The sequence below is a fragment of the Pygoscelis adeliae genome, unplaced genomic scaffold (assembly GCF_000699105.1).
Source record: "Pygoscelis adeliae isolate BGI_AS28 unplaced genomic scaffold, ASM69910v1 Scaffold66, whole genome shotgun sequence".
NCBI classification, from domain to species: Eukaryota; Metazoa; Chordata; class Aves; order Sphenisciformes; family Spheniscidae; genus Pygoscelis; species Pygoscelis adeliae.
Genome location: NW_008825167.1, coordinates 9143100 through 9155764, shown reverse-complemented (window position 1 = coordinate 9155764; position 12665 = coordinate 9143100). Strand labels below are relative to the sequence as shown.

Genomic DNA, 12665 nt, shown 5'->3' with positions numbered 1-12665 from the left:
CAGCCTGGATTGATACTGGGGGTTGCCCCGACCCAGGTGCAGGACCTTGTACTTGGCCTTGTTAAACCTCATGAGGTTCACACGGGCCCACTTCTCGAGCTTGTCCAGGTCCCTCTGGATGGCATCCCATCCCTCTGGTGTGTCAACCGCACCACTCAGCTTGGTGTCACCTGCAAACTTGCTGAGGGTGCACTCGATCCCACTGTCTAGGTCATTGATGAAGATATTAAACAGTACCGGTCCCAATACAGACCCCTGCGGGGCACCACTCGTCACCAGTCTCCATCTGGACATTGAGCCGTTGACTGCTAACCTCTGGATGCGACCATCCAACCAATTCCTCACCCATCAGACAGTCCACCCATCAAATCCATACCTCTCCCGTTTAGAGAGAAGGATGTTGTGGGGGACCATGTCAAAGAGAGTGATGATATTCAGAAAATCAGATAACCTTTGCTGCTTGGAGTAGAAGACTGTGCTTAGTTACCGGCTTTAAGTGTAAACACATAAAATCCCCATTCACATTTATAGCTAAGCCAAAGTTTTGCATATGCTACAGAAGAATAGAATCATAGAATCATAGAATCATTAAGGTTGGAAGAGACCTCCAAGATCATCGAGTCCAACCATCAACCCAACAACACCATGCCCACTAAACCATGTCCCTAAGCGCCTCATCTACCCGTCTTTTAAATACTTCCAGGGATGGGGACTCAACCACTTCCCTGGGCAGCCTGTTCCAATGTTTAACTACTCTTTCAGTAAAGAAATTTTTCCTTACATCCAAAGATGTAAGGAAAGAACTTATCAATCAACAAGAACTTGATGATTGTTGTATACAATACTGATTAAGTTAGTAAACAGTTGTCATGTCATCTACTGGGTATGAAGGGACAGGCAACATTATCAAGACAGAGGTATATGGCAAAATATCTATTACTTATGTTATACAATCGTGCCGAGGAGAGAAAAGTGTGAGAGCCAGGAGACAAAGAGAATTATGTGGAGGAAAACTCTTACTAATTCTCTTAGTCACAGTGGACCTGACTCACCACTGAGTCACTTCAGCAGTGTGCCAGGGCAAATGAACCGTTTTCAACAGGGTTTACACCAGTGTAAATGTAGTGTAATGTTTTGAATCAAGCCTTCTCCTCATCTTCTCCTTGCTGGATTCATTTATCATCCCACTAGATGCCAAGAAACAGTCATGTGAAATGTTCAATACATGCACCTGCAGCATTACTTACAGTTTTAGCTGTCTCACATGTACGGTTATTTCATATTGTCTTGGTTCTGGCTCATCCCGCTGTACTTTGCAGAGCCCTGAGACTTCCCACCCACATTTGAGTCATTTTTACTGCCTCCCACATACTCTTTATTCTTCCAGGTATAAAGTGCAGATCGAATGTACCAATGGGGACATTTATTTCAGAACGATAGTAACTTATTATATACTGGACTCTCCAAAGGAGAAGTTTCTAATGCTTGCAGGAGAAATAAAAAAATAATTAAAAAACCCTAAAAGGAATAATTAAGAAAAAGAAAGACTAGAAAGAAAAATCAGCACTATTATAACTGTAATCTCATTCTGTGACATCTGCAAACAAGTTCTGACTCAGGAGCAAATTCAGCCCTGCCACAATCAGGCAAAAGCTGGAAGAGGCCCACAGTGCATTTTTTCTACAGAATTTGGTACCTGATCTTGTAAACCAAAATGGTCTGTCATGCCTAAAATCACTGATTTTGCACTCAGTTGCTTTTGTTATGCAATGAGTGATCTGCCCCTTTTGTCTTTTTCTTCTCAGCTTTGCAAATTTTTCTTGCCACCCACTGAGACTGGAAGAGGCTTCTGTTTCCCGTTTGCTCAACAACCTCCTTCATTTCTTTTCCACTTTCCTCTCCCACTCCTTAAAACCCACTTATGGGCCAAGACAAGCTGCAGCTGGCTCTCACTTCTGCCATCCCTTGATAGGGGAGGGGGAATGAAGAAGGAGAAAGATGACCTGCAGACATATTCCCCTTCCTTTTTGACTTTGCAGCTGTGGATTTAGCCCACCCATTTCAGATGGGAAGAACGAAGCTGCAACGAACACCAAACAGTCCTGGAGAGGCAGCATGATTTATCAGATGAAGCCAGCACAGCTCTTTTCACGCTGGTCATGGTGATCCAGACTGCAAACATCTGAGGACAGAAGCTGTCTCTCATTCTGTGCCTGAATAAGGACTGATATTTTGGACCCCCGACTTTAGCTGGGACTGGAAATGCTGCTGTCATATGCAGAACTGACATTAATAGTCCTTCCTGGAAGTAGGAAGTTGCTACTTTCAGACTCATCCACACATTTCCAGTTCAAGGTACCATTCAGAAGTTCTTACTTTGGGGGGAAAAAAGAAATTTTAAGAAGCACAAAAATTGCTGAAGGTTGGCAGGATGAAAAATCTTAAAGATAAAAGAAACGAGTCACATAGGCTGCTTTCCTGCTATTAGCAGACACACTGAGCTGTTGTCACATAGGCCAGAGCATCCTGGAGATACTTTATCAACAAAGCCAATTGTCACTAAGTGCACTTCTGCTGCACCACTGTCATGGTTACAGGAGAGAGCTGGAGGGAGATGCTTGTGCTGTTGGCTGGATCGTGGGGAGGTACAGGGCACTACAGAGCAGTGGTCTGGACGACCGCTGCATGCCTGAGGCATGAGTCAGAAGACCACCAGAAATGAAAGAAATTGTGCAAAGTAATAGGATGAGGAACTGAAGACATCCAAACGGTGCAGCGTCTCACATTGTCAAAATATTCCAATGCCGGCAAATAGCACTAGATAATAATGCATCACCACAGCAACACATTGCTTAGAAAGGCATTGTAACTGGCATACTGTATGCTGTTTGTGTTTGAGGCTCAGAAGGTATCAAGGTGACTACTGGAATCACTGCTTTGATGCTTTAATTAATCAATTGACATAGTTTAAGATAGTTAACTGGTACTACGTTTTTGCATAGTGGGAAAAGGCAGTGGACACCATTCACCTGTCTGCCAGGCTCAAGAGTCAAACTATGCACTAAAACTGTAAGACATACAAACCCACATAGGCACAAATGCACAGCAGCACTACCGGGAACTTTTTCCATATATACGAGAGAAATCCTCAACAGAAAAGCAAGCAAGCAACTGAAAAAATCCACAAAACCTGGAACAGTCATTCTTCCTTCTCTATCCATCAGTCTCCCTCAAATTCTGAACTTCTCTTTTGTGTTATTCAGAAATAGTTTGCAGAATCCCTTACTTTGGTGATAGCTTAAGCCTTTTGTTTACTAAATGCCACTCAGTGCTCGTCCTCAATAAATCTAAAAACTGATTTACAGGGTAAAAACGATGCAAACAGTTCCTTTTAATATGCACTGTTTTTTCCTGACATGTCAGCAATTGTGAGTTTTTAACAGTTCAGATAATAAATATGGATAGGTGTAGCTCTGTACCTCTTTCTGGAGAGAAGTGCTGTTTGAAAAAGGGAAAGGATGAGGGTGGGAGAAAGATAAGGTGAATGTATCTAAAACAATAAATTGGGCTACAGAAAAGGCTAAAAGCTAAGGTCAAAAACATCTGCATTGCTATTTATATGCTTGTTGATAGTATTTTTAATGATGCCTGTTTTAAGCAGAAAGTCTAAGTCAACTGTCAATTAACACTTACCCAGCCAAGTCCAGATACTATGCGCTGACAATTAACCTGCCTTTGCAAACCAGCAGCCCCAGACAAATGCAAGTGGCACCAAAATAGAGACTGTTCTCAAGCTGCAAAATGCCTTGCATCTCTGCAAACACTATGCATTGAAAGTGCTAGTTAATGTTTCCTACCTTAGACGGCTTCCTTTTGCAAGAGCTAATGCTGATCTATTTAGATGTATCTTTTCCAACAGTTTTCCTTCTTCTCTTGTGATGGGAGAAAACTGGTGTAGAGAGCAGTTTCTAACTGAAGATTAGTACTGACACTTGGATCCTTTTGCTGCTTTGACAGCCTTCGCAAGGTTGCCCATGCTACTGGAAACCCTTCCTTCGTATAGACGGAGCTGCTTTTATTGCATGTTTCAGTATTAATGCCTATATTATAAGCTGCTCAAGTACCTTTCACACATCGCTAGGTTTTGTTGTTAGCAAAACAGCAGGGTAACAGACATTTCAGAATGAACCATTCTTCCACACTGCAGGCAGAAATTTGTACACCCTGCTGTAAAGAATTAGTCTCGTCTCTCTGCTATATCGAGACTTTCGCAAAGGGAAAGGCAATTGATTTACAAAGTAGATGTGGCTGCAAACAAAAGCAGCTCAACCCTAGGGCAAAGCAAAAAGCAAACTACAAAAAAATAAAAAAAAAAGATTCATGTTTTAATTAGTAAGTCACTGAGGTATAAGTGGCATTTAATTGACACATAAATAATTGACATTTCTAGTCTCATTCCTGTCTAGTGCCTACTGCATTTGTTCCCTTATTTTAAAGTAACCTACCATTATGATTAATAGATTTTAAAAAAATATATTGATTATGCTTTTCCAGACATTTACACATACATGTAAACCAGAAAAATGTTAACCCTTTCTTCCCCCACATATACTGAGTGCCATGCTGCCATGTTAGGATGTCAGATACTGCAGTTGGACCCATCTTTATGTTTAGTAAGTCATACAGCCGTTTTCACCAGCACTTGCAGGACACATTTACACCACAGCCATGTAGCTGTAAGTCACAGGACAGCTGTAGACAGAAGTCTAGTCAAGTGCTGAAAATACCCCTCAGTGCTTACAGAAGCAGTTGGGTTGCATGTAAATAAGCCCCAAGAGACTTTTCTAAAAGGCTAACTTCCAACATGCTACACTGTCAACTTTTATTCACATGAAATTCAAAACACCAGCCAGTAGCAGTGGAGATCCAGTTTGTTCATCAGCTACAGTTGGTCGTGGAGGCCTGCTAAGAGGCAACTAAGCCTGGCCATCACTGGGCTTCAGTTGCCTATCCAAGCAATCACACCTGATCCCCTCACAGCCTATACCGTGTTTGCCATCAAAACATCCCCAGGGGGTTATCTTTGGATATGAAGGCTTCCTCTAACAACCTCGGCTTCCTCTAACAACATCATTAGCTGAAACAGCAGGTGAAGAGAACAGCCCCCCCTGCCAAGTCATATCTCGCTACAGGCTGTCAACATTAATGAAGCCACAGAAAAAAACCACACTCAGTGCGAGATATACCAAGGAAAGTACTTTCTTTAGAAACAGTGGGAAGGGTTACTATCACTGCACAAGGTGGCGGTGAGGCATCATCTGGAGCACAATGTCCATCCATGCTGACAGAAGGTGGTTCCAGCTGGGAATAGATGGTGAGGAGGTCCACCAGCATTACCAGAAGAGCCTGGAGCCGACTTTATGAGCAGAGGAGAATTTGGCTCATTCAGTTTTGCAAAACAAAAGTTGGGAGGAACTAAGACTGTTCTCCATAAATTCTCCTTAGAGTTCATCAGTTAAAGGGGAGAAGATCAAAAAAGCTAAAAATCAATCTATATCAGAAGAAATAATAACTATACAGAGACCACTTACAAATAGAGAGTTTGCTGGAATTGAGTTTCTAAATATCAAATGTTAAGGAAACCCAGGCCTGTTCCCCAGGAGGGGACCAGGAGGAGTCACTGGCTGTCACACAGCTCCTCCACACACCTCTACAGCCTTCCAAGCCTCTGCACGGCTTGTCATGTGGGAAGGACCAGGAGGAAGGCAACCCTCCTCCGCCTCCTCCGAGCAAAACACAGCTAGAAGACTGATTAAAGATCAAAAAACAAATGGAAAGAGTTTTCTTAATTGAAAGGGGTTTGTATCAGGCTCTGAATTATCATGCGAAATATAATATATTTTTAGAAAAAAGGCAATTACACTTATTTTGTCTATTTTTATGATATGCTCATTAGCACAAGTTGCAATTTTAATTAATAAATAACTACTTGTGATAGAAAAAGATAGAAAAAATATTTTTAGTGCCAAATGCAGAGAAATAGATTGCAACACGAGAAAAGGGAAATGGCTGGTTATAAAAATCAACAGCTTATTATTTTAAAATGTGTTTATTTTCTGTCTTATTGCATGATTTTAGCTACTGCTGGATTGGGAACAGAGCTATAGCATAAGCACTAAAATAAACCCTTTTTTCTCCCTAAAGGTTTTCAGTCGCACTGCATTTTAAGTCAATCTATAAAGTAAACTCCAGCCACCTCTTGCTCCCCATTTAAGATGGCAGGTTTATCAACATATATGGTCAGGGATAAAACATAGCAATTTCTAGGAGAGGACTGATGTTGCATTAAACAGTGCTCTGTATGCTTCAAGAGCAAAGCAAACCTTGCCCGTAAAAGCACTGGTGGGCAGGGTTTTTGTAAAAAGAACAGCAAAACTGTTGCCTTTAAAAGCAATAGAAGAATTTACGGTCTCCGTAAATTAGCTGCTCAGCCCCTTTTGTAGCTTTTCCAGTACAAGTTTCCTGGGAGACTGGGGGCAAGCCAAGGTGGACTGGGGGGGGGAGAAAGAAACAAGAAAGGAATTATAAACAGAGCTATCCTGTGTTTAAGCCCATTTACTACATGGAATGAATCTGGCCCTCAGAAAATGGACTGAAGGAAGAATTTAAGTAACTAAATCATCATTGTATTTGGCTGGCAACCTACAAAAACAGCCATATTTTTATAAGTTATCAGTAACTCACACTAGTTGACTCTCCCTTCCTCCTCTGCTGAATAAACACTTAAAATGAACAAGTGTTGGAAAGGGAGACAATATTATAAAATCTGGGCACAGAGTAATTGTGGAAGCAGCTGTCCTCCTGATATTATCACAGAAATCAGAGATGGAAAAAATCCTATTAGGTCATATAGTCCCTCCCTTTGTCATTGCAGGACTGTTTCCTAACGTAGATTTTCCAGTGCCTTGTCCAATCTTGTTTTAATACGATCTAAGTGACAGCTTCCAGGAGCTCCCTTGGGAGACTATTCCTCTGCCTAATAAGTACTGCCATCAAGATTTTCCCCACTTTAACAGCAATTTGCCCTATTACTTCTGTGTATCTCCAGATTATATTCAAGATGGTGAAAAGAAATACTGAAGTTTTAAAAAATGTTTCAGGATTCCAGACAATTCCACATAAAATACATCTCACAACAAAAAGCAGCCATGGCTTCTTTTTCTTTTTTCTGTCCTCCTGACCAGGAGATACACAAACGTACCAGCAAGCTGGCCGGTGACAAACACAGACCGAGTTTGATACCAGACAGATGGAAGAATCAGCCCCAATTCCGAGCCTTTCGAACAAGTCTGTCTGCTGCAGAGAACAACAAATGACTTAACCGTGTTACCTACGGATATGGTCTCTGCATTCTTTCAAATCTGTTTGCTTAGGTCGTGACTTTTAGTCTAGCTTCCTAACGAAATGAGGTGTGCGTGCTGCCTCCTTCATCTTACTGCTCTCCACGATCAATACTGAAACTCAATGGCCATTTAAAGTGATCCCTTACAGAGGTCCAAAAGCTTATGGAAATCACAGGCTGATGACCACGAAGGAGCCTCACACTGTGTGTCACCTCTTGACCATGTAAACAGGCAGTGGAAATGTAAAGAAGGCTCTTGAGATATTTCACGGGGAAACAGAGGGGATGGGAGCAGGTATTTTGGGATATGTCATGAGGAACAGGATCTATCGTGACTGCAGAATGCTAGGACATAGGACATTCACCCATATTCAAGCTTCATTAGTTTTGTTGCACACAAAACAACAACTCGTTTTATACAATCTTATGGAAAGAAGGTTACTGACCATAAAGTTTCCAGGTTGTTGTAACAAGCCTCCAGACATTAAATATCATTGTACCTGTTTCAAATCCATTGCCTGCTTCACACCAACTTCATCCTATCTTTCCTATTTGACAGTGACACTATCTGACACTGCTGTGCTTTTACAGATCGTGGAAGTCCTTTCTCCTCATCTTTTTTTAAAAAAGGTTTCAGAATCTTGCATCAGTATTTTTTCCACAGTTAAATGCCACAGACATCAATCAAAGTCACTCCCAGCCTGCACCAGTACCAACGTAAGAAGAGAATCAGTGCTACAGCACTGTCATCGGAGCAACACTGGGGAAGGGGAGAGGAGGGGAGCACACATGCACTAACTGAAAACATCACCTAGAACTACAATGACAGACGTAATCAGTCATGGTAAAATTCCTACAACAGCTTTAAAGAATTAACTTTTCTCAAGTTTGTTATTGGTCCCTCTATAATAAAAACAAGGAACTCTCCTCCTGTTCAGTACACTCTCACCAAGCAGTTAGAAAAAACAGATACAGTCACATGTGCCCCCAGGTCCCACAAATCCAACTCAGCACTGTTACTATGCAAATCTTCTTTTTAACTTTTTTTTTCTTTTCATCATCCACAGAGACAGTAGGGACCCAGTTCTCAATCACATCACACCACATGTTACTGTTTAACCATATGGCAGGTAAAATATTACCAAATAAAAGGAGTATTTTTGTACAGATATTTCAAGGCAAGAACCAGGACAGAAAAACACAATATTGTGAAGCCAAGAGTCAGTAGAGAAATTAGAGCTTCTGTTCTCCCATCTTAGTATTAATCACTCCCTGTAACCTGCTATGGGTAAATGCACCCCAAATTTGCTATAGCTTTTACCATGACACTCTTCTCTCTGCATTCACCTCTCTCTCCTTTATCACATCAAATGTAAGTTAATTAGCTTCACCTCCAAAGCCCACCCCCTCTTACTACCTTTCATTCAGTGTCAAAGGCTGACATCTCTGAAAACATGTAGCAGCTTCCACTGGTCACCCCTTACATTTCTGAAGTTTTTTTAGCGTTTTCTTCTGTTTTGCCTCTCCCACTTGAGAAAGCCATCTGTAAATAGTGAGAAAGTTGTCTTCATACTCTTTCAGATCCCTTACTAGAAGCCTGTAAAAACATTTGATAATGGAAAAGGCTCCCATGCCTAACCCTAACACCATACCATGCCATCTAGTATGGACTCATTGTTTCCTTCCACTTGCTTCTCAGTCCCTTCCATAGCTATAATTGTCCACCATTCGGATAGTTAAGTCTTTGTACAACTCCTAGCAGATCTTTCTCTGGTGGAAGTCCTTTGGGACTTCTCCAGGCTTTCTTAACTGATGAAGAGAAAAGAGTGAAATGAGCAACCTGGGGAACCTCTTCCTAACTCCAGTACTGCTAAGGCTTCACAAGATACAGGGAAAGGGCAGAAAGAAAAAGTGGATAAATGATAAAATTGATTGGATAACCATACACTTAGATCCAAGGATAAATTCTATTTAGATCAAAGGAATATATCCATTTCTGACCCTGGGTCAGTTATGTGGAAATCTCTTTTGCGTAAAGTATCAACATTCACCTACACTAAACAACCTCCTTGCATTTTGAAACAACAAACTCAAAAAACCCCTGCAACATAGCTCATTTCTGGGTGCAAAAATACATTTCAAATGATTCATTTTAGTTTTTCAGCAGCTTCACCCTAACTCTGGGGAATGTAAAACAGAATCAAAGAGCAGAATTTACAAAGGAATTTAGTCTAAGTACTAAAATGTGCCTGATAACCCATTCACTTATTACTTCTGCTGCCTGAACGTTCTCCAGTACCACAAATATCCATTTAGGGAGCATGTGTATTATCAAACCATTAAAAGAAGAAACAGAAAAGAATTACAGAAAAAGTTCCTAGTATTTCACAAAAGTAACAGTAAACTGCTGCATTAACATTGATTAGTGAGCGTATGATAAGACCCAAAAGAGCAAGTTTCTTTGTACACGTTGAGATGTGTTTGAATGACAGGTTCTCCTTACCTCAAGCACTCTTCCTGTGATATACTTTGCACAATTGTCACATCTGATACCAAACTTTGCATGATAGTCCATTTCGCAGTATGGAATGCCATCCCTAGGGAAGAACAACAGGACATACAGAGATTGCTTTAGGTAGGCTTACAGTTTACTGGGAGATTACACAGCTAAAATTTGTTAATGCTTCAACACTTCACAGGGTGTTAATGGACTTTTCCCCCTCCCAAATACCTGCATTTATTAATTTAGCAAAGAATTTAATAGATAATGAACTATTCTGGCCCTTCAGAGTCTACCACGATCCCACTTTCCTGCTTTGTCGCTGAATTCAGCCATTGCCTCTCCCCCAGTCACAACACTCTCACACCATTTGTTTTGACAGTGTTATACACTACATTCTTCCACGTGTTTTGCATTCTGGAAAAAAAACTTATTTCTACATATTATTCTTTGCCTCTTTATTTATCATCTGATTGTACTTAGCTTAGACTTCAGAGTAATTTCTCAACTGACTATCTTGACTGTAAACCAAGTTTTGATTAACACTTAAGTCTACTGACATTCTTGACTGGACTTGCTTAAAGACAGTCATAGATTAACCAACTGGGGAACCTGCTCCATGGAAGCCAGTAATGACTAAGGGATTTCAACCTCAACAGCAGAAGAGATCTTATAATGTGATCATGCATGATGTGAACAGTTATTTCACCACCACAAGTGATTTAAGATAATGTACAATTTAAAAATATGAAGAATAAAAACAGGAATCTTGGCTTTTATTCTAAGAAGTCAGAACCAGAACACTTGGGCTATTGCTCTGAAGTGAACCTATTTATTAATTTTACATTTAGATCACAGTTTTACAAAATTTTACATTTAGACCTCTAAACTGATGAATGAAAATAAATTACTCTAGAAGAAAGTGGAGACTCTTCTCCTGTTTCAAAGTGCAAGTTAAACATAGAATCATAAAATAGTCTGGGTTGGAAGGGACCTCTAAAGGTCATCTAGTCCAGCCCACCCTGCCATGGGCAGGGACATCTTCAACTAGATCAGGTTGCTCAGAGCCCCGTCCAACCTGACCTTGAACGTTTCCAGGGATGGGGCATCCACCACCTCTCTGGGCAACCTCTTCCAGTGTTTCACCACCCTCAGTGTAAAAAATTTCTTCCTTATATCTAGTCTCAATCTACCCCCCTTCAGTTTAAAGCCATTCCCCCTTGTCCTGTCGCAACAGGCCCTGCTAAAATGTTTGTCCCCACCTTTTTTATAAGCCCCCTTTAAGTACTGACAGGCTGCAATCAGGTCTCCCTGAAGCCTTCTCTTCTCCAGGCTGAACAACCCCAACTCTCTCAGCCTTTCTTCAAAGGAGAGGGGTTCCATCCCTCTGATCATTTTTGTGGTCCATACTTAACATGGTTAAATATGGTTAGCGTGCTACGCTAAAACAGCCCATGATCAGACAGATATATTAGCAGAGGTATAATTTTATTGGACGTTTCCCTGGAGAAACATAAAAATCAATTTTATAGCATACAAGTTGGATTGCTCAGAGACTAACCTATAAGTTATCACAATAATTAATTGAATTAATTGAAGCGAGGATGTTTCTTCTCTTGAGTTATTTTGTCTGGCATTTAGCTTTTTTTAAAAGAGGACTTCAGTATAACTATATCTTTACAATTTATGGGGTTTTTATTATTAAATAACAAGCAAAAAAAGCACTGTACCAAAATACAGCAGAGTAACATAACATTTGAGATAATGCAAAACCCTACTTAAGAACAACCTTTTATTAAATATTGTTTTCTCAGCCTCCAGTGCAAGCTGTGAAATTAAATGTTATACTTGTATTAATCTAAATCCAAAGAATTGTTGAAAGTCAGTGGGACATCGGCTCTGAAACTCCATCATCTCTAGGCACTGGTGATTGAGTTACTTAGCTGTTTAGGAAAATTTCATCGTATCAACACACTTCTCTGAAGCAGAAATTAATCCCAGGTGCCTTGGCCAGTGAAAGCCCTGTATCTCACCAGACTGATATGAGTGTTGACATGGGACTTGGTCTGCGTGTGTGCTTTGTGCTGCCTCTCACTGCTGTCATCACATTCAGTCCAAATCTGACAGCATGAGGGTCTGGAGCAGCGCAAAAGCATAGAAACATAGAATCGTTTAGGTTGGAAAAGACCTTTAAGATCATGAAGTCCAACCATTGACCTAGCACTGCCAAGTCCACCACTAAACCATGTCTCTAAGCGCCACACCTACACGTCTTTTAAATACTTCCAGGGATGGTGATTCAAGCACTTCCCTGGGCAGCCTGTTCCAATGCTTGACAACCCTTTCAGTGAAGAAATTTTTCCTAATATCCAATCTAAACCTCCCCTGGAGCAACTTGAGGCCGTTTCCTCTTGTTCCATCGCTTGTTACTTGGGAGAAGAGACTGACACCCACCTGGCTACAACCTCCTTTCAGGTAGCTGTAGAGAGCGATTAAGGTCTCCCCTCAGCCTTCTTTTCTCCAGGATAAACAACCCCAGTTCCCTCAGCCGCTCCTCCTAAGACTTGTTCTCCAGACCCTTCATCAGCTTTGTTGCCCTTCTCTGGACACGCTCCAGCACCTCAACGTCCCTGTTGTAGTGAGGGGCCCAAAACTGAACACGGTATTCGAGATGCGGCCTCACCAGTGCCGAGTACAGGGGCATGATCACTTCCCTACTCCTGCTGGCCACACTATTTCTGATACAGGCCAGGATGCCATTGG

At 41.2% G+C, this 12665-nt stretch overlaps 1 protein-coding gene across 7 annotated transcripts in view; it reads right to left on the bottom strand.

Moving 5' to 3' along the window:
- ABLIM2 (actin binding LIM protein family, member 2) overlaps nucleotides 1-12665 on the bottom strand; it is a 117437-nt gene that overhangs the window by 63674 nt on the left and 41098 nt on the right. For all 7 annotated transcript variants that reach the window (XM_009328825.1, XM_009328827.1, XM_009328826.1 and 4 more), the window contains exon 6: nucleotides 9906-9999. In XM_009328825.1, the coding sequence (XP_009327100.1) occupies nucleotides 9906-9999 (94 nt within the window). The remainder of the gene's footprint in view (nucleotides 1-9905; nucleotides 10000-12665) is intronic.